General features: G+C 39.3%; 1 protein-coding gene across 2 annotated transcripts; it reads left to right on the forward strand.

The window, feature by feature from the left end:
• Nucleotides 1-13,469: 13,469 nt before the first annotated feature.
• LOC148025339 (uncharacterized) lies at nucleotides 13,470-17,555 on the forward strand. Of its 2 annotated transcripts, none has more exons than XM_087692082.1 (5): nucleotides 13,470-14,505; nucleotides 15,647-15,845; nucleotides 15,930-16,126; nucleotides 16,854-17,048; nucleotides 17,260-17,555. In XM_087692082.1, the coding sequence occupies exons 1-5, from the start codon at nucleotides 13,534-13,536 to the stop codon at nucleotides 17,338-17,340; spliced, it is 1,644 nt and encodes a 547-aa protein (XP_087548208.1). In that variant the 5' UTR covers nucleotides 13,470-13,533; the 3' UTR covers nucleotides 17,341-17,555. The 2 variants fall into 2 exon arrangements, with proteins under 2 accessions (XP_087548208.1, XP_087548209.1); XM_087692083.1 differs by having other exon boundaries at nucleotides 15,650-15,845.
• The last annotated feature ends 664 nt before the right edge of the window (nucleotides 17,556-18,219 follow it).

Genomic DNA, 18,219 nt, shown 5'->3' on the forward strand with positions numbered 1-18,219 from the left:
CTCCCTTTGATACATTATACATACATTTGAGTGTCTTTAGGTCACTAGCTATGTGCCACTCAATCCCGTAGTTTCCAAATCCTTCAACAAATAGCTCTTCTCCTGCTTGTTGCCTTTGAATAACATTAGGTATTGATGTTTGATGAAAAACCCAATATAATATATCAAAATTCTCAATATCTACCTCAAATGCTCCTAGCCACCAGATGTTATATTCAGATTGAACACTAAATGATGTTGAGTGATTGCAATGACCTGACGAAAGTGCTCTATTCATCAAGGTGATAGAGATTCTCTCTAATTTTTTACATTTCAGAATTTCACTTTCATCAAGTTTAATCACAAATCTAGCCACTGCCTGTGCCTCTGCTACTACTGACAAGTCATAAAATTTTATCATTAAGCATTGTAGGGTGGGCAAGTCAAGGAAAATATTGTTAAATTCATTGAATGTAACCTCCTTTTTCTTGCCCTTGAAGGTAGCCTTGATATGAAAAGGCTCACCTAGAATCCCCATCAATTTGTTATTAACTCTCTGTCTGATAGTCCTAACCACAAATGGCTTCGGAAGTATGCAATTGCGTACCTGTCCTTGCTTCATATTTGATTGTAAAAGCTGGAAAAGTTGCATATAAGCATCTCAACTGATACCAATACTATCCAGTGTCTTCTGTAGTAACTCAGAATCCAAAGAATGATCCTTTACAAATGACTCCAAGCATTGTTTCTTTGCCTTTTTAAATTTCTTCTTCTCCAAAATATCCTTTGAAACTACTGAAGGAAGAAGATGATAATAAAACTGAGCTGCTTTTAAAGAATCTCTTTCACTTGTATTTGGTTGTAGAAGAGATCTAAGCAAAATTAACATCACAAATCAATGCAAGTAATTTAAATAAAGCCATATTTAAGATTTTTCAAGTGAAAAAAAATATACCTTGCTGCTTGGATTCTTTTACCACAGCATCCTCCTCCTCGTTTGAGATTCTCAATATTTTTAAGAGCTCTTTGTCGATTTTGAAGGCCTAAGAAAGTTTGCTTTCGTTGATAAGCTTTGATACGCTTTTCCAATGAATGAATTTTTTGTTGACAAACCTCTAGCTTCTGCAACAACTCTATATTGTGTTTTATCAAAAGATGATTCTCTAGTCCAGGGATATCCTTTTCTGCAACAAGGTTAAGTGTATAACCTAAAAATCCATTGTAGCCATCACCAATAAACCTCATTAATGATGAGCTATTATAGAAAGGAGGAGTGCTATTTCTGCTAGGATCTTTGGGATATAGCTTTCCATCTAACCAAAGATCAATATTCTTCTTTCCTTCAAACCTTAGTATATATTTCATAGACTCTGTAACCGTGATAGATTTTGTTCTCTTTCTTATTGGTTCATACTCACTACCCAACTCAATATGAAGATGATAGAGAGGCCTTTTATGAGAGCTATAGAGATCATTGGATGATTGATCAATAGCTGAGTTACAAAGATCATTGGGTGATTGATCCATAGCTAAGGATATGATTAGAAGCAAGAACGAAAACAAAGAAGAGACTACTAAGGAGGAGAAAAAAAGAAGAGAGAAACGATGGAGGGAGGCAATCAAGTATCCACCAAAATTCAAATTGAATATTACTTTTCACTTGGAGAAGGTAAGATCTTCATTATGACAACCTTGCCAACTTTATGGCGACCTGGATTTCTAGGTTTGATGTGACCACGAGAATATCACGACAATGACTTATTAATGAATTTTCATATTTTAACTTACCAAAATATAAACCTTTTAAAAATTCTATAAAATGATTTTATTTCTTAAATTATTTTGCCTCTTTAGGATCTCTTACAAGGCATTTTCGAGACATCAAAACTCCCCTAATGTAATGTCTATGAAAAGTGGAGTCCTATCTCTTAGATGTATTGATTGAGGACCTTTGTAAGACGGAGGGGACTTTCATGTCCACCCACTTAAACGAGTTTCATTCTATTTATCAACCACTTTTCTTCACAAGGGATTTGAATTTAAGGATAATCTTCCACTTGTTCTTAGTTAAATTGTGTGAATCATGGGACACATCTTGTATTGTTATGCGTGCAAATATGCCTATTGATGGGCTAAAATTGTAGGATGTGTAGGGTGTACTATTGAATGAAAAGGCTTATAACAAAAATAATATTGATGATTCATATAGCTCTCATGCTTTGATAGTTAGAGGTAATAATGCTAAGAGCAGTAATGGTCGTCTTGGGAGAGGCTCTCAAAAGTCTTGTTCATGGACAATCTCAATGTAAGTCTCTGATCATAAGTCCACATTGACTTGTCATTATTATGGAAAGCAAGGTCATATTCAACCACAATGCCATAAAATGTGTGATGAGCACGATGCCATAAAATATGTGATAATCACAAGGAAAAGAAAAATGGCAAAGTGTAGGAAAAGAATGATGATCACATCATTGTCCCTAGCAAGTCGAACATTAAGATTGAAGAGATTAATATTGTGTAGACTGATTTTGAGGATGATTACATACTTTTAGCTTCTTCTCTTGATTTTTTGTAGCTGACTGATAACTCTTCCATCTATGTTCAATATTGGATGATTGATTCTTTAGGGGCTTCATTTCATATTGTCTCTCATCGAGAGTGGTTCCACTCATCACAGCATGATGGAATCTGTTAGATTGGGTAATGATCTGACATTGGATATTGTTGGTATTAGAGATGTCTAGCTGTAGTTTGCTTCGGGTAGTATGTTTACTTTACATGATATATACCATATTCCAACTTTGACAAAAAGCCTCAAAGAATTCACTATATGTATGTTCTCTATATCACGTGTGTTTAAGGCCTATTTATAAATATCCTTACTTGTGAATTTTCCCTTAATAATGTTGAGAGAGAGAGAGAGTAAGAGAGAGATACACAAGACATGCTCCCAAAGAATGATTCATATTGATGTAGAGTTAGTATATATAGGTGAGACCCAAGTCAAATGAGAGATGATATATATAGTTGTAACATCCCCACTCAAACAAAGGTCTCTGACTGTGAGTGAAAAAACCCTTGGGGAGAACAAGAGAAAAACCCGAGCCCCTACACATACCTACGATACAAAAATGATTTACTATAAAGTTTTCTTAAATACAATGATACATGCCTCAATCAGTGAGACAAGAACTTGGAACAATACCAAGTTCATGTCTTAATGAGCTAAAGCGAGCTTCTCTAAGAGCTTTTGTGAAGATATCTGCAACCATTTGATCACTGGGACAATGCTCCACCATAATGGAACCTTTCTTGACTTCATGTCGAACATAATGATAATGAATAGCAATATGCTTTGATTTGCTATGTTATATATAGTCTTTGGTAAGACTAATAGCACTTTGGTTATCGCATCAAAGAGGTGTACTAGATGATGAAGGATGTCCCAAATCTACAAGTAGTTGTCGAAGCCAAACTAGCTCGCGAGCTGCTAATGATGCAGCAACATATTCGGCTTCAGTTGTAGAAACGGCAACACATCATTGTTTCTTGCTGGACCAAGAAACCAAACATCCATTTACAAAGAAACAATTCCCACTTGTAGATCGCATGGATAAGTGTGAACTTGCCCAATCAGCGTCTGTATATCCAATAAGGTCAAGAGAAGTTGAAGAAGATAAAGAAGAATCCTCTCGACGACGATAAATAAGACCAAATTCCTTAGTACCCTTGAGGTACTTAAGAATACGTTTTGCAGCACTCCAATGAATAGTGGAAGGGGAAGAAAGATATTGTCCCAAAAAGTTAGCTGCAAATAAAATATCTGGTATTGTGTTTAAACCAATAAATTGAAGGCAACCAACAAGATTAGCAAAAGGTTGATGAATGGCTGATTCTTCATTGCGTGTTGTAGATGTACCCTTGGTAGAGCTTAAAATAATGGGAGTGTTAGCAGAGTGCGCATTTGTCAACCCAAACTTCTTAACAATATCATTAATAAACTTTGTCTGGTGAAGAAGAAGAATGCCTTGTTGTCGGTGTCGTTGAACTTGAATACCCAAACAAGAATGTATCTCACCAAGATCCACCATTTCAAATGCAGTCGATAAAAGCTTCTTCATAGCATCCAAGAAAGCAATATTATTTGACACAAGAATAGTATCATTAACAAAGACGAGCAATTAATAAACTGTAATTGGGGATTAACGAACTGTAATTAGAAATACAGTTTTAAATAAAGAATTGCAGATTTGAGCAGAATTGCTGTCTTGAATCCTGAACTGTCATAACTTTTGATCCAGAACTCCGATTGACAAGCGGTTTTGTTTTTAAAGACAAAATTAACTAATACTTCTAATTTGAACAAGTTCATGTATCAAATCATCACTTGTGCAAATAATTCAATCAAGTATAAACAATGAAACAACTTATCTTCCTTGTTGTTGCTATGCATCCATAGCTCTGATACCATGTTAAGAGAGAGAGAGTACAAGAGAGATACACAAGACATGCTCCCAAAGAATGATTAATATTGATGTAGAGTTAGTATATATAGGTGAGACCCAAGTCAAGTGAGAGATGATATATATAGTTGTAACAAATAAAACATAACCTTTTTCTATTCAATCACCCCTTCTATATGTAAAAAGTGTGCAAAATTTGTATTTTAAAAATCTCTTATGTTGAACCCACATATACATATATTTATGATGAATGATCTCCCCCTGTAATATTCCCGCTCAAAAATATTACCAAACTTGACTCCCCGCATGCCGTGCAAAACCTGTGCAAGGTTATCACCCGCATTGTAATTTTTGATAGTTTACTTTGTACCCCGCATGCGCAAATACGAGGCCTCCGCATTGTGAAAACGAGCCCGGGGGTTCAAGGCTGCATAACCGCAGGGAAACACCCTCTTGGGAGGGGGATAAATGGATAATGATAAAATTAATGCAAAATTTTTTACTAATTTCCCCAGCCGATGCATGGCTAGAGGGAAGGGAATGGAAGAAGATGGTGATATAGTGAAGTGGTGTCCAGGGGGGAAACCATGCATAGCCACGTGGTGGTTTCCCTCTTTTCCCCCCTAAGCTCTATATAAACCCCCCTTAGCCTTGGGTGGGGAAGGTAGAGGGAGCCATCGTGCTGTGAAGAGACGTCGCTGCCGTGCTGTAGCCGCCATAGCCGCCGCCTTGCTGCGCCCAACGCCGACTGCCGCCCTTGCTCCTTGCCAGCAGTGCCATCATTCGCTGCCCGTTTTCCCCCTCATCAATCCTTTTTCCCAATCATTGGGGCCTTCCACGTGGTCCTGGGCAATCAATAGCTTCTAGAGGATAAGGCTTTGGACCTTGTTCCTACGCACCCTTCTCGGATTTAAAAACCGAGCCCATAGAGCTCCTTCCCACAAGCCTGTTCGTAAAAGCCCAATTCCCACAACCCTTTTTCGTAAAAGCCCCATTTCGGCAAACCTTCTCGTAAAGCCTCCATCCCCATAAGCTTTTTCATAAAGCTCCATTCCCACAGCTTCCTTGTAAAAGCCCCATCCCCATAAGCAATGCTCCAACCCCACAAGCCCTCCCGTAAGCCCAAGTCCCACAAGCTCCGATATTTTCAAAAATCCGCAATTCAGTGAGGGAACCCCTTGCGTACAAGGGAGAAGGAAAATCTTGAAGCTATTCGAAGAACGCGTAGAAGCGAGGGTAATCCACGGAGTTCAAATGATGGCTCCCAAGAAGTCGCAAGGGGCACCTGCGGGAGGTTCCTCCCCGAGCTTACACGTGGGCATCTCCCCAAGCCCACAAGTCCAGGTTTTTTCGAGTTTATTCTCACATAAAGAAATGTTTTAGGCATGCTTATTCCATAAGGGAGAATGCATTTTGTGCTTATCATTAATGCATGTGGTAGAGATAAAAGCACACTTGATAAATTATCTCTTTAAACGTTAGACAAGGTTGGTGCATGTCATGAAATTGGAACGTTTGCATTTCTAAAGTTGTCCGTCTTAGGAGATTAGCTGCATGTTGCTATTTTGGTGCATTTCCAAATTAATGAGTCTAAACGCCTATTACTTAGGGCAAAGGAATGAAATTGTTAAGTGCATTGGCCGTGAAGGAAAGGAGTATCTTGCATTTAGTCAATAATTCCCTTCGTTATGATTCGCACGAGGAAATTGTTAACTTCCATTTCATGGCATGAAAATGAACTCCGGTCTTGTAAGTTGCATGGAAAAATATGCTTGGAAATGGATTAAATCAACACTAGCCTTAGTGTTGCATGAACTTCATTTCGATATTGTTGTATCTAAAGGTCCCATGTTACATATTGGCCAAATTTCATTTCGTCAAGTTGCATTTGGGAAAGATTGCATGGCTTATTAAAGCATGAAATTCAAACACTTAAACAAAAGGTTGTAGGCACTATTCCTCGATGCAAATCCTAGTAGATCCTATGTAAGTTAACCTTCAAATTATCATGCATTTTGATTTTAGCAAGAAAGGATAGGGTTATTGTGAATCTAGTGGTACATAGAAGCAATGAATCGCGTGTTTACGTGTATTGTGATATGTTGCAACTAGTTTTCTCCTTTAGATCAAGTTTATCATCTCTAGGAATGGTTCCTCCTTATCGCAAGACAAGTACATCAAATTATCTAAATCACCTAACCCGCAAGGGATTCGTATAGGCATGGTTTAGTCGATACGATAAATAATCCAAGTGCTAACTAGGGTTTAACACGTTAAGGATTCGGCCTAGTTTCGCACTTCTTGCCAAGTCGAAACCCTCAAACGAAAGATCCTACCCACATTCATGGAATGTTGGGTCAATTGGATGATCATGCAAATAACAATCTAGGGTTTCTACCCTAAGGATCATCTAAAACTCGGGTTGAGTTTGGAATCCCTAGGACCGAACATTATCGGCCTAGTGCAATTAGGATTGGGTTGGATAGGAAGACACCCTAAACCTTGCTTCTTGTCTAAACATAATTCCTTGATCAGGAAACGCTGTTCAATGTGTGAAATGATCCCATGGAATAGATGCGACACTTGTGCAACAAGTTGCAACATCACATGGTCTTGTGGTCTTATCACAAGAGAGTTTTGCCATTCCTTGAAATGAGGTTAGCAGGATCTTGCGCAAGTTTAACTTGCAAAAGGATGAGTAGTCATCTTGTTACATCACCTTTCTTGGGAAAAATTACCAAGTTAAGGGAATTTAGGTATTTGCTTGGAAGCAAAGGATCAATCAACAATTTGGAGTGACATGGTCGCCAAGATTTACTGTTAATTTATGAAACCTAAGGTATTGGTTAAGTTGGGTTAACATGGCATGGCCCTAACCCAAGGACAAAAGGGTGAACAAATAAACCCTTGGGGGATCTTGCCAAGTCGCAATTGATTCCGAATCGAATGCTGGATGCATCGGAGAGAAGTATTCGCTCCTTAGCAGTTGGCCAAATAAACGACCACTGGTTTGATTGTGCTTGTAACAATTTAGGAGCACTGTTTGCATTGTTTGCTCAAGGAACTAAATGATGGAAAGTTAATTAATGCTTTAGATTGAAGGCCTGAAGGGAGAGGCAGCATCAGTTACCCCCGACTGTCTGCCTGACCCTAACCAAGGGGGTTGTTAGCCGCGCCGGGAACGTAGATCGAACTCGCCGCGTGAGGTCTCTCCATTGGGCGCTACTTGGAGTAGGAGGACGCTTGGGTGCCAGGGGGGCTCTGGCCGTAAATCCCTTGCCTTCTGGGCCCTGCACACAAGAGGCCAACGTGACTCGAGATTGGATCTCGAGGCCCGCATACTAGTCTACGGGCGGAATCTTGGATTAGTAATCCATGTGGATTGCTCGATAGCCTTCAAGCGGATTATGGATTAGCCTACGGGCTAGATTTTATGGATGTATTCCAAAGATAAGTAAGATAACTTGTTGAAAAGGAACTTGTTTGGCACTATTTTTTTTCTATGTCAAGTGCTAAGATTACATGAAAGAACCAGTGCTTAACTGGCTAATTAAGGAAGCTATTTTATGCGTGTCTAACTAAATATGGTAGGTAATTAGACAACTAAAGCAATCTTGAGGAAAGTGTGGTGGATCTGGCACGGCATGAGGTCCACTGTAGCTATATGCAGTAACTTTTAGATGCACGCGCACATGAGAGAGCACCTGTCATGGGTCCATCCTACGGATGGGTGGTCCCGATTGGCCAAGAACTTTTCTCAATCGAAATGGACAGCAAGGAGCTCTTCTCGAAGGAAATGAATAGCAAGGGCACTGACCTAGGGTTTAGGTTACTAGAATTCTGATTTATGTTGTTTTAGGGGAACAGAATGGGACTATGCCTTATGGGCAGAGAGATTGAGCCTTGTATCCCTCTCATTTCCCATTCTCCTTGAACGAAGTGCAGCATGAATCCGCTTCGTCCTTGGCATTTCTACATAAAGTAGTTTGCATGGGGTTCGATGCTAGTTGTTGTTTAGGAAAGTGACCATTAGGGGAAACCTTGATTCAGGTTGGTCCTAAGTGGGAACGATCGGAATACTTCCGCTACGTGGCAAATGCGAGAAGTCCTAGATCGCGAACCCCATAACATTCCATGGGAGTGCCGAGTGGAGCTTTCTAGACTCTCTTTCTAATGGACTACTAAGACATGTCCTGAAAGGGAACAGGTGGACACGTTACACCCTCGGTAAAAAGCCTACTCTTTGTTAGATAATTGGACAATGCTTTGAATGATGCATATTACTTTGTACCATTTGGTGATTCTTCATGGAAGATTATGTGTGGGAATCTTTTCCTGGCATGAGATGCCATGTCTGGCACTCTTTATTCCTTATATTTGGGTGTGTCGACCATCTTTTGACAGTGGCTACAATATCACGTCTATTGTTATGGCATCATCTCCTTGGGCACATGTCACTAAAGGAAATTCAAATTCTTACATGTTTGCAATAGCTTCTATTCCTTGACTACAAATTTTTTAATCCTTGTAATCATTGTCATATGGTGGTAGGCAAACACATAGTATGTATAAGAAGTCCAACATTATGCATGTGGGTGAGCCTCTAGCTCTTGATTATTCTAATGTTTGTGGTATGCCATGCACATCATTAGGTGGTGCAAAGTATTTTGTTACTTTCATTGATGATTACTCATATAAGGTCTGGGCATACCCCATCAAGCAAAAATTGAAAGTCTTGGGTACATTTTAGCATTGGTGTGCTTTTGTTGAGAACCAATCTAGGTATATGCTAAAATGCATATGATTTGACAGTGGGAGAGAGTATGTATCTAAAGCCTTTGAGTACTTTTATGATGAGAGAGGCATCAAGCATTAGTTAGCTGCCCTATATACCTCACCCCAAAATTGTATGGGTGAGCACATGAACATGATGATTCAAGAGAGAGTCCATAGTATGCTTAGCCAAGCAAGCTTTTACCACATCACTTTTGGGCTAAGGCATTTATTACTACCATACATTTGATTAATCAAACCCCATACATTGCTCTTGACTATCAAGTTACAATGAAGGTATGGTCTAGAAAACCTCCATCATATGCTTATTTGCATGCCTTTGGTTGTGAGGATTTGTGTCATGTTTCGAAGGACAAGCGCAATAAGTTGAATCCTAAGTCTGTAAAATATATATTTCTTGGTTATGGGGGTGCAAGTAAGATGGGATAACCTATGGGATTCGCAACCTCAGAAGGTCATTCGCAGCCATAATGTTATTTTTCATGAGGAGAAAATGCATAAGGAGCCATGAGTATGTCATTGCAGTACACAGTGATATTTTAGGAGAAGCCTCATGTTAGTGTAAAGCTTATAGTAGTTGATGCTCCAGTGGCCCATAACCATGATGTTAGATAGGATGTACAGGCCCCACAGCTTGTTTTGTGGTGGTTTACAAGAGATATATGACAACTTGATCGATTTGTATCCTCCATGGATTATGTTATGGTGATAAATGTTAGTTAGCCTCTTACCTATGATGAGGCCATGTATAGAGGTGATGATCACCCTTGGGAGAGGGCCATGCAATCAAAGTTTGATTTAGTATAGAAAAATCATAGCTAGGATTTAGTTCCTTTGCCTAGTGGAAAGTGTACTTTACTATGTAAGTGGATGTACAAGTTGAAGGGTACCTTGGATGCCCAAAACTAGTCTACAATGCCAGATTGGTTACTAAGGGTTTCAAGCATAAGTATGGTATTGACTTCGATGAAGTATTCTCTCTTATAGTCAAGATGACTACCGTATGTTTGGTTGGTTTTGGCTTTGGTTGTGCAGTTAGATCAGGACCTCTATCATATGGATGTCAAGATGGCTTTCTTATATGGGGACATGTATGATGAGATTTATATGCAATAGCCTAAGGGCTTTAAGAAAAAAGGTAGGCAACACTTAGTATGAAAGGTGAGAAAGAGCATTTGTAGCCTGAGCAAACACCTATAGCATGGTACCACAAGTTCAATGCTTTTATGCATTCACAAGGATATACTCATAGTAATATGGATCCATGTCTATACATGAAGGGGGCCCATGATGGTAGCCTTATGATTTTGGCACTCTATGTGGATGGTATATTGATTCCTGGAAGCGCTCATGATGAGCTAGATCCCTTGAAAAGTCAACTCAAGCAAAGCTTTGAGATGAAGAACATGAAATAGGCCTCACATATTCTTGGAACGTGTGTGATCACTCTAATGGGATCCTTTACTTATTGTAAAAGGAGTACATTTAGAAGGTCCTTGACCCCTTTCATATGTCGAATGTTAAGCACGTTGGTTGTCCTTTTTTTTCTTATGTGAAGGTTAGTTAAGCCAATTGTCTATAATTTTATAAGTAGAAGGTTAAGATAGCCAAGATCTCTTAAGCATCTGCAGTGGGTAGTCTGATGTATGCCACAATAGCCACTTGTCCTGACATAGCATTTACAATGGGAGTTGCGGCACACTATATGGCTACACCTGGCAGTGTGGTATTGGGATGTCATAAAGGTATCATGAGGTACCTTAAAGGCACTGCAGATATATGCATATGTTATGGCAGCCAAGACACATGAGTTGTGGGATATACTGACTCTGATTATGCACGATATGTAAACAATAGAAAGTCCACCTGTGGCTATGTCTTCACCTTTGGTGGAGATGTTGATTCTTTGATATCGAGGGTGCAAAAATACATGGCCCTATCCACTATAGAGGTAGAGTATGTTGCAACACATTGAGATGCATTACTACTTTATCAAAGAGATCATTGAGGACAAGTCCATCGAGCTTGTCAAGATCTCAAGTAATCAAAAATCTTGTAGATATGCTCACTAAAAGTCTCTCAGCAGAGCATTTTGCATTCCTTGGGAAGCTGAATATAGGCGTTGAATGAGATGATGTCTTTTCTCATCATATTGTACCTTATGTGCATTTGTACTTTATCACTTTGTTCTTGTTCTCTCCTCACTAGGGACACATTCGTCTTTAAGTGGGAGGTTGTCAAGGTTAAAGGTACATGTGCTTATGCCGCTCATGTATTCACTACACTGATAGTACCCGCACAACTGTACATTGCAGGTGGAAAATGCTCATCATAAGCACTTCATTCTTTATTCTTTCAGCGACTAATAGAATAAGGAAGGCCAATCACACATTGTGATTGTTGGAGTTTCCACATCTTGAGTCTCTCTCTCTCTATTGCTCTCATCCTCTATCTACCACCATAGCTCACACCTCTTATGCTTCTGCTTGCTAGTGGTCTCACTTGGGCTTCTCCCTTCATCAACTATACTTTCAGAGTGAGAATTAAATTTGAGGCATAGATTGATGATTGAGGTCTATACAGATAATGTAAGCTAATGTTGCATTTTAGCTAATCAATACATTACATGTGAGCTTTTTCTTATAGAAAGTTGAGCTTTGATGCTTATGTATCTCATGATCTATTTTGCTTCAACAATGATATTTCATTGTATGCTTCATGATTGCAAGAAAATTTTAGGATTATAAGTACAAAAACAAAAACTTGTGAGTTACACATTTATACGTCTCATAAACCTTAATATTTACCCAATCAATTGTACAGTTTTTTTTTGTTTAGAAAGCAGTCTACCTCAATTTTTAAATTCCAAAGTGTATATTTTTCCATACATTTTATGATATAAAGTTATACATAGGTTCTTAAAGTTATTCGTAATTGTGATAGTTATACACAATTTTACTATGGATATCTTCATCAAGAAGCACTTTCTTTGCATTACTTAAAGAGTACTCTTGCCTTGGTGAAACGCCTTTCTACTATTTTCCTTTTGATAGTCAACTAATTTCAAGTATTCGACCTACCTATACTTTTCCAATTGCATGTTCCATGGATTAGAGCCTACAAAAGTGAGGACCAAATGGCAATACCCTTCAAAGAAATATATATAAAATAGTAGAGATTTTTGCAAAAGAAAGAGCATTCATTAACCTCAAGAGGCCCACTAAGAGCACTGACAACCTTATTGGTTGCACACTTGTAGTGATGGTATTCTTCGAGAAAGGAGTATTTCACAAAGAAAGTAGTATCTCACAAAGCTGATTAGCCTTGAATATGAAAATTGCTTGATTTGCCGATTTAAAAATAGTGCTATGGGATTTGTGTATATTTACTTGTGTACACTGGGTGGGTAAATGAGCTCAAGGTGGGAACCCTTCCGGTGCCAACCTTGGCTTCTTTCTACGAGTCAGCCGTTTGATAAATCAAGGACGTGCATACATGGTGTGCGGGCACTGCAATGGACCTCTCTTGCTGGGAAAATAAGGGCAGCGCGGCATTGATCCGCCGCACGAGAACGATTCAAATTCACACTACGAGCTCGAGCTCCAGCTATTATTGGATGCTCCCACGAATTAATCAAAGAGAGATTCACCCCACAGCAAAATATGTAACTCAGGATCCGCCCAACAATCTGCACAAAGGCTTTCGCTATACATGCGGCTCATTTATATCTTTCAATCAAGTTTCCGCGCGGGCCCGGGTTTGGGGGTTTGTCGCCGTTTGATTCGAAAATAACAGATCGTTTACGTCGTCCCAGACAAATGCGTAAATCTGCATGCCATGGTTACGCGCATGCGGATCAAAAAGTTAATATGCAGCGATTCCATTCGTTACACGTGCGAAAGGCAGCCTCCCCACGCTTCTGAGTGTGCGACTATGGGAGATCCACACGTGACATTCAATAAACTGGCCACACAATCAGTTAAATATCATCTCTCTCTCTCTCTCTCTAGACTCTCTCTCTCTCATGATCTCATCCATTCCAGCCTCCAGGATAGCATCATTTCCATGTCAACTCAGAAGCTGGCAGTCATTATACCTAGGTCTTTCATGCAGACTCATCTATATTCTACTTATCAGCATTTCCAGTAACACTCTTCTCATAAGTAAGCTTCTCTCTCTCTCTCTCTCACACACACACACATTCAAACGTTCCTTCAAGTAGCCAGCCAGTGTTCTCCACATCATCTTCACACAGTTTTAGTTCGTCCGCTGCATTCATAGCTGGCCAACCGCAATGGCTGATTTTCTCAACCGGTTCAACACTCAACTGAGAACAACCCCCCCTCCCACTTCTACCTCTTCTACTTCTAGTTCTTCTTCTTCTTCCACGCCTAGCTGTACTCCTAACACTCATCACAGCATCGTAATGGCAAACCTGTTGTCTCCGTATGATCAGTACCTTCACACATCTGTAAGCACTCATGTTACTACCAATACTTTGTCTATGGCCTCTTTCCAACCGCCACCACCTTGTAATGTTATCAACCATATTCGTTCTTGTTTTCATGTGTGGACGAAGCCCACCCAAGCGTGTCCTGCAGACAATATCGAGCATCGCTATCATGATGAACCAGCCATTCCTGATGCACCTGATGGTGATCCATTACTGGCCTCTACTTCCGCTAACTGCGTCCCTGTTACACATCAACCAGTCACCAATCAGCTTGATTGTGGAGTGCAGCTGACTACAAATGATGATCTTAATCATCATACTACTTCAAGCCCCAGTACATCTATTCATCATATAGTTATAAGTCCCTCTCACGATCGTGATTCACAGCATGCGATTGCACCGGAATCGTTTACGGCAGCTGACAAGCATTCACTGGCTGTCGATGAATCTACAAGAGCACTATCAGATCCACCAGCAAGGAAGTTGCATACTATAATTGCAGCTGATTCCTCAACAAGGACAGCATCAAAGACAGAGGATCAGGGAATATATGACCCCAACGACACAATACCTGCCAGTACCAAACAGGATATGATTCTATGCAATGTCAATAATGTTTCTACTGATGAGGTTGTGGACCCTAAATCACGATCAGGCAAAAGGTCACGTCATGGCAGCACAGGCAGAAGTGCCCGAAGGAACCAGACTCAGAGAGAGAACCACATCCTGGCTGAAAGGCAAAGGAGAGAGGAGATGAATGACAAGTTTTGTTTGTTAAGGTCCATGATATCCAACTCTAGGTCTACAAAAAAGGTACGATTCTCCCTCCCTCCCTCTCTCTATCTCAATCAATAGTTTACGGTAAATCCTGAGTAGAGCAAATTACAAGCGTCATAATCCAGTGTGTGACAAATGTGATTCCGTCTTATTAATGGACAGATTAAGATGAGTTCTTTCCTATACTTATTCTATTGACGACTAATTGACTACTTTACTTATAAATTTAGGGGAGTACTAAGTAGCGTTCTGTCTCCACGTACCGATAGATCATAGGACGAGATTAAGAGAGTAGCAACATTTAAAAACAATGATTGGTTTTTAGCTACAAAGTCCTTGCATTGACATGCACTATAAAGGCAGGAAGGAATTGTGATCTTAACTAGAGGGTCCTCGAAGAAATTCTACATCTTCATGTCTATGCCACAGCTTTAGGAAACAAATTAAGGTTTCAAGGTGTTTCAGCTGTGCTAAAAACTACCACAACCAATACAGTACGATAACTTATATATGCACCCATAATTTTAAAATATAACTAGTAGCATGATTGTTCCATATCTAAGTTCCCTATTAAAGGCAAAAAGCAACTGTAAAATCGTGAGGAAAACAAAAAGTTACTCGATGAGAGTCGAACTTGCAACATATTGATCGTAAAACAGTTTGCCCTCAACACCTCGCGTATGAGTGTCTTAAGGTAAAGTATATTGAAATTTAAACCAGTGTTCACGAAAAATTGAGGCTAATGAAGTAGACAATTCTAAAATGGAAACCTTATCTCCAAATTTGTAGCTCAAGAGACACACATACACACATATTAACGTCCACAAAAGGCCAAACCTGGCTACGAGAGAAAAATAGATACATTTAGAATTCAAGGAACTAGCATGTTTTTGAAGTAGAATAAAGTAACCGCTATATGAAGGGAAACATCTGGCTCGGAACAACAAATATCTAAAAGTACTAAAGAAGACGTTACAGGGATCTATTATAAGCTACCACTAGACCTTTTCTAGTCCGACTCAGCAACTACATTCACGAGGCAACAAGTCACCATGTTGTACACTAGCCATACATCGTGTTGCAATGTAAATCAGTTTCAATTTGATGCATGAATGTCGACGAAGATTATCGTCGTTACTAACCGATGTTATGTATATACTGTGGCCGGGATGCCCAGAAGGACAAGGCATCCATAGTGGGGGACACCATACAGTACATATTGGAGCTGGAGAGGAAGCTCAAACGATTACAGAGCTGCAAGGCCAGGAAATCAAAAGAATTGATCTCGCCAGCTGCTGCCGAGACGTTACTGATCGATGACCAGAATCAAATCCCGCGGGTCAATTATACCAATCAAACGACGTCTAGTGACAATAGTATGCTGCTCAACAAGTCCTCCTCACCCACTTATTACAATGCGACGGCAACGTCTGCTAATAACCGCGTTGATTATATTGCAGAGATTGACGTAATTAATGACTATCAGCGGGGGCCATTGATGGCCTCGCTTCCATTAGTCTCCCCACCCACCATTAATCCGGGCAGCTTCAATATCGATCAGCCACATGAGCAGCAGGAGTCAACCTTCAGCTCTGCAAGTCCGCGCCCCATCAAACGCATGCGCGGTCTCGTGGCCAATAATGGCGATACCATCCTGGTAATAACTGGTCCATCGGTTAGTTCCTGTTTGAGAAATCATTTAATATTTATTTAGGCTCGTTTTTTGGCGATGGTTGTAACTTGGAAGTTCGTTCCCGGTGTCCAACCCCCAATAGCTTTGTGTTTTAGCAGTGAAACTGTTGCAGGTTTTTATTTCAGTAACTGGCCCTACACTTCACAATTGAATTATTCTAAGCGTCTTTGGAAGTTATTATCATTGTCCCTAAGGGCATGCATATTGCTAACTATAGTATTGGTCAAAGGGAGTGGATAAACATGCCAATGGATAACGATGGAGGAGTTGGTGCCCAGAAGAGGCCACATGCATTGTACTAAATGTCCGCATTTGCCTATATAAAGGGCTACCAAGTAATGCAATATGAATCTCACTTCTTATTTATGATGAATGGCTCTCTCACACTTCCTCCATGATCTCTTCACTCTCTTCAATAGAGGGAGCATATGGGTGCTTAGTACTTACCATAATTTTTGTGTATGTCACTTAAGTGTACCTATAGAATGTTCCTTGATTTCCATGAGAGTCCTCATTCAGATAATATACATGTTGCACTTAAATGCTTGCAAACAACTTGTAGTTCATTTGAATGTTTGGTAAGTATTATATTTCTATATAAGATGACCCCTTTCAATGTATGCAAATTGCACATTAACCTACCAATCACTCTCTATGACTACATTGTTGTACATTCCATGAATTGTTTCAGGAGCCCCAAAATCTTCCAAGTGCAATAGTGGAGATTCAAGATCTTGGTCAACAAGCTATCATCAAGGTTGTAAGTAAGAAGATGAAAGGACTAGTTTTACGTATTCTAGTAGTTCTGGAGGAGTGCAAAGTGGATGTATTGCAATCCAATGTCACGACATTAGAGGAAACAATGGTGCAATTCATAACAATTGAGGTATTAAGTTCAATCTAGGTTTTCATTGTTACATGTCTCAAGGGTTTATCATTGCTTTGTAGGTTCAATCTAGGTTCGCATCGTGATTACATGTTTCAAGGGTTTATCATTGTCTTATTATTATGGCTTTGGTTTTTCTAAGCATATTATTTGATTTTTGTTTATGTTAGCTTTAAAAAATCAATAAGCACTAATTTCTTGTGTTTAACAGATATTTTCAGGGACTAGTGCAACTTTGGAGCAAATGAAAAATGCATTGCAAATTACCTTAGGTTGGGATTACAAAGAGTAATAATTATAACTATTTAAATTAAAGAACTCATATGAGATTTTGAAGGAAAATTCATTTACTTATATGTATTGAATGGAGTGAATATGCCTTGTGCTTAATCATACCACAATATTACTTCAATGATCAAGTTGCACCATCAAATGAATTCAAGATCATGAAGCATCCAAAATGTAAGTACTTGATTCTTTTCAAATAAGCTTTTCTCCATCCTATCTCCACCCCATCATTTTGTATATCTATATTGTTATACTATAGAGAACTCAAATGCAAAATCAATGATACCATCTTAGCGAGATTGGTGATCTTAGCGTAAGGTATTTCAACCTACACAATTAGTTGTTGAACTATATTCTCCTTCACACGTTATGTTTTTCTATGTTCTATTAGATGATTATAAGAAGATTCTTGAAACCTTAAAGCTAGGCTTTCTTAGGACATTACAAAGACTATGAACAATGTGAAAAGCTTCAAACACGTACACGACTTTGGATTCTCAAAAAACATAGTGAGACGAGAGTGAGACTACCATGGTGGCACAATGTGTAGCTTAATATGCATCAAAATGATGCACACAAGTGCATGAATATGAAGATTAAGAAAGTAGAAATGCTTATGGACTCATTGTGGGAATGTAACCCTATAAGAGACAACAAACAATGCATCAATCAAATGACTCAACATAGAGCTTCTATCCTCCATTGCCACTTAAAAGATAATGTAAACCAAAACAACTCTTTGTTAGAAGCTTTCATTAATGTGTTCAATCCTAATTAGCATAGTGCACTTCCCACCAAGATTCAAACAACTCTTTGTAAGATGCCTGTAAGACGCTTTCATTAATGTGTTCAGTCCTTATAACTAGTGTAGTGCACTTGGCAC

Source organism: Lygodium microphyllum, chromosome 14 (genome assembly GCF_053477565.2).
Source record: "Lygodium microphyllum isolate KBCC chromosome 14, Lygodium_microphyllum_v1.1.10, whole genome shotgun sequence".
Lineage (NCBI taxonomy): Eukaryota > Viridiplantae > Streptophyta > Polypodiopsida > Schizaeales > Lygodiaceae > Lygodium > Lygodium microphyllum.

What these genes read in the sequence shown, in the direction of transcription:
- LOC148025339 (XM_087692082.1), top strand. Translation starts at nt 13,534, where the DNA reads ATGGCTGATTTTCTCAACCGGTTCAACACTCAACTGAGAACAACCCCC. An exon ending in ATAATGGCGATACCATCCTG is followed by an intron (nt 16,127 to 16,853) that starts GTAATAACTGGT and finishes GAATTGTTTCAG; the next exon opens with GAGCCCCAAAATCTTCCAAG. An exon ending in TGCAATTCATAACAATTGAG is followed by an intron (nt 17,049 to 17,259) that starts GTATTAAGTTCA and finishes TGTGTTTAACAG; the next exon opens with ATATTTTCAGGGACTAGTGC.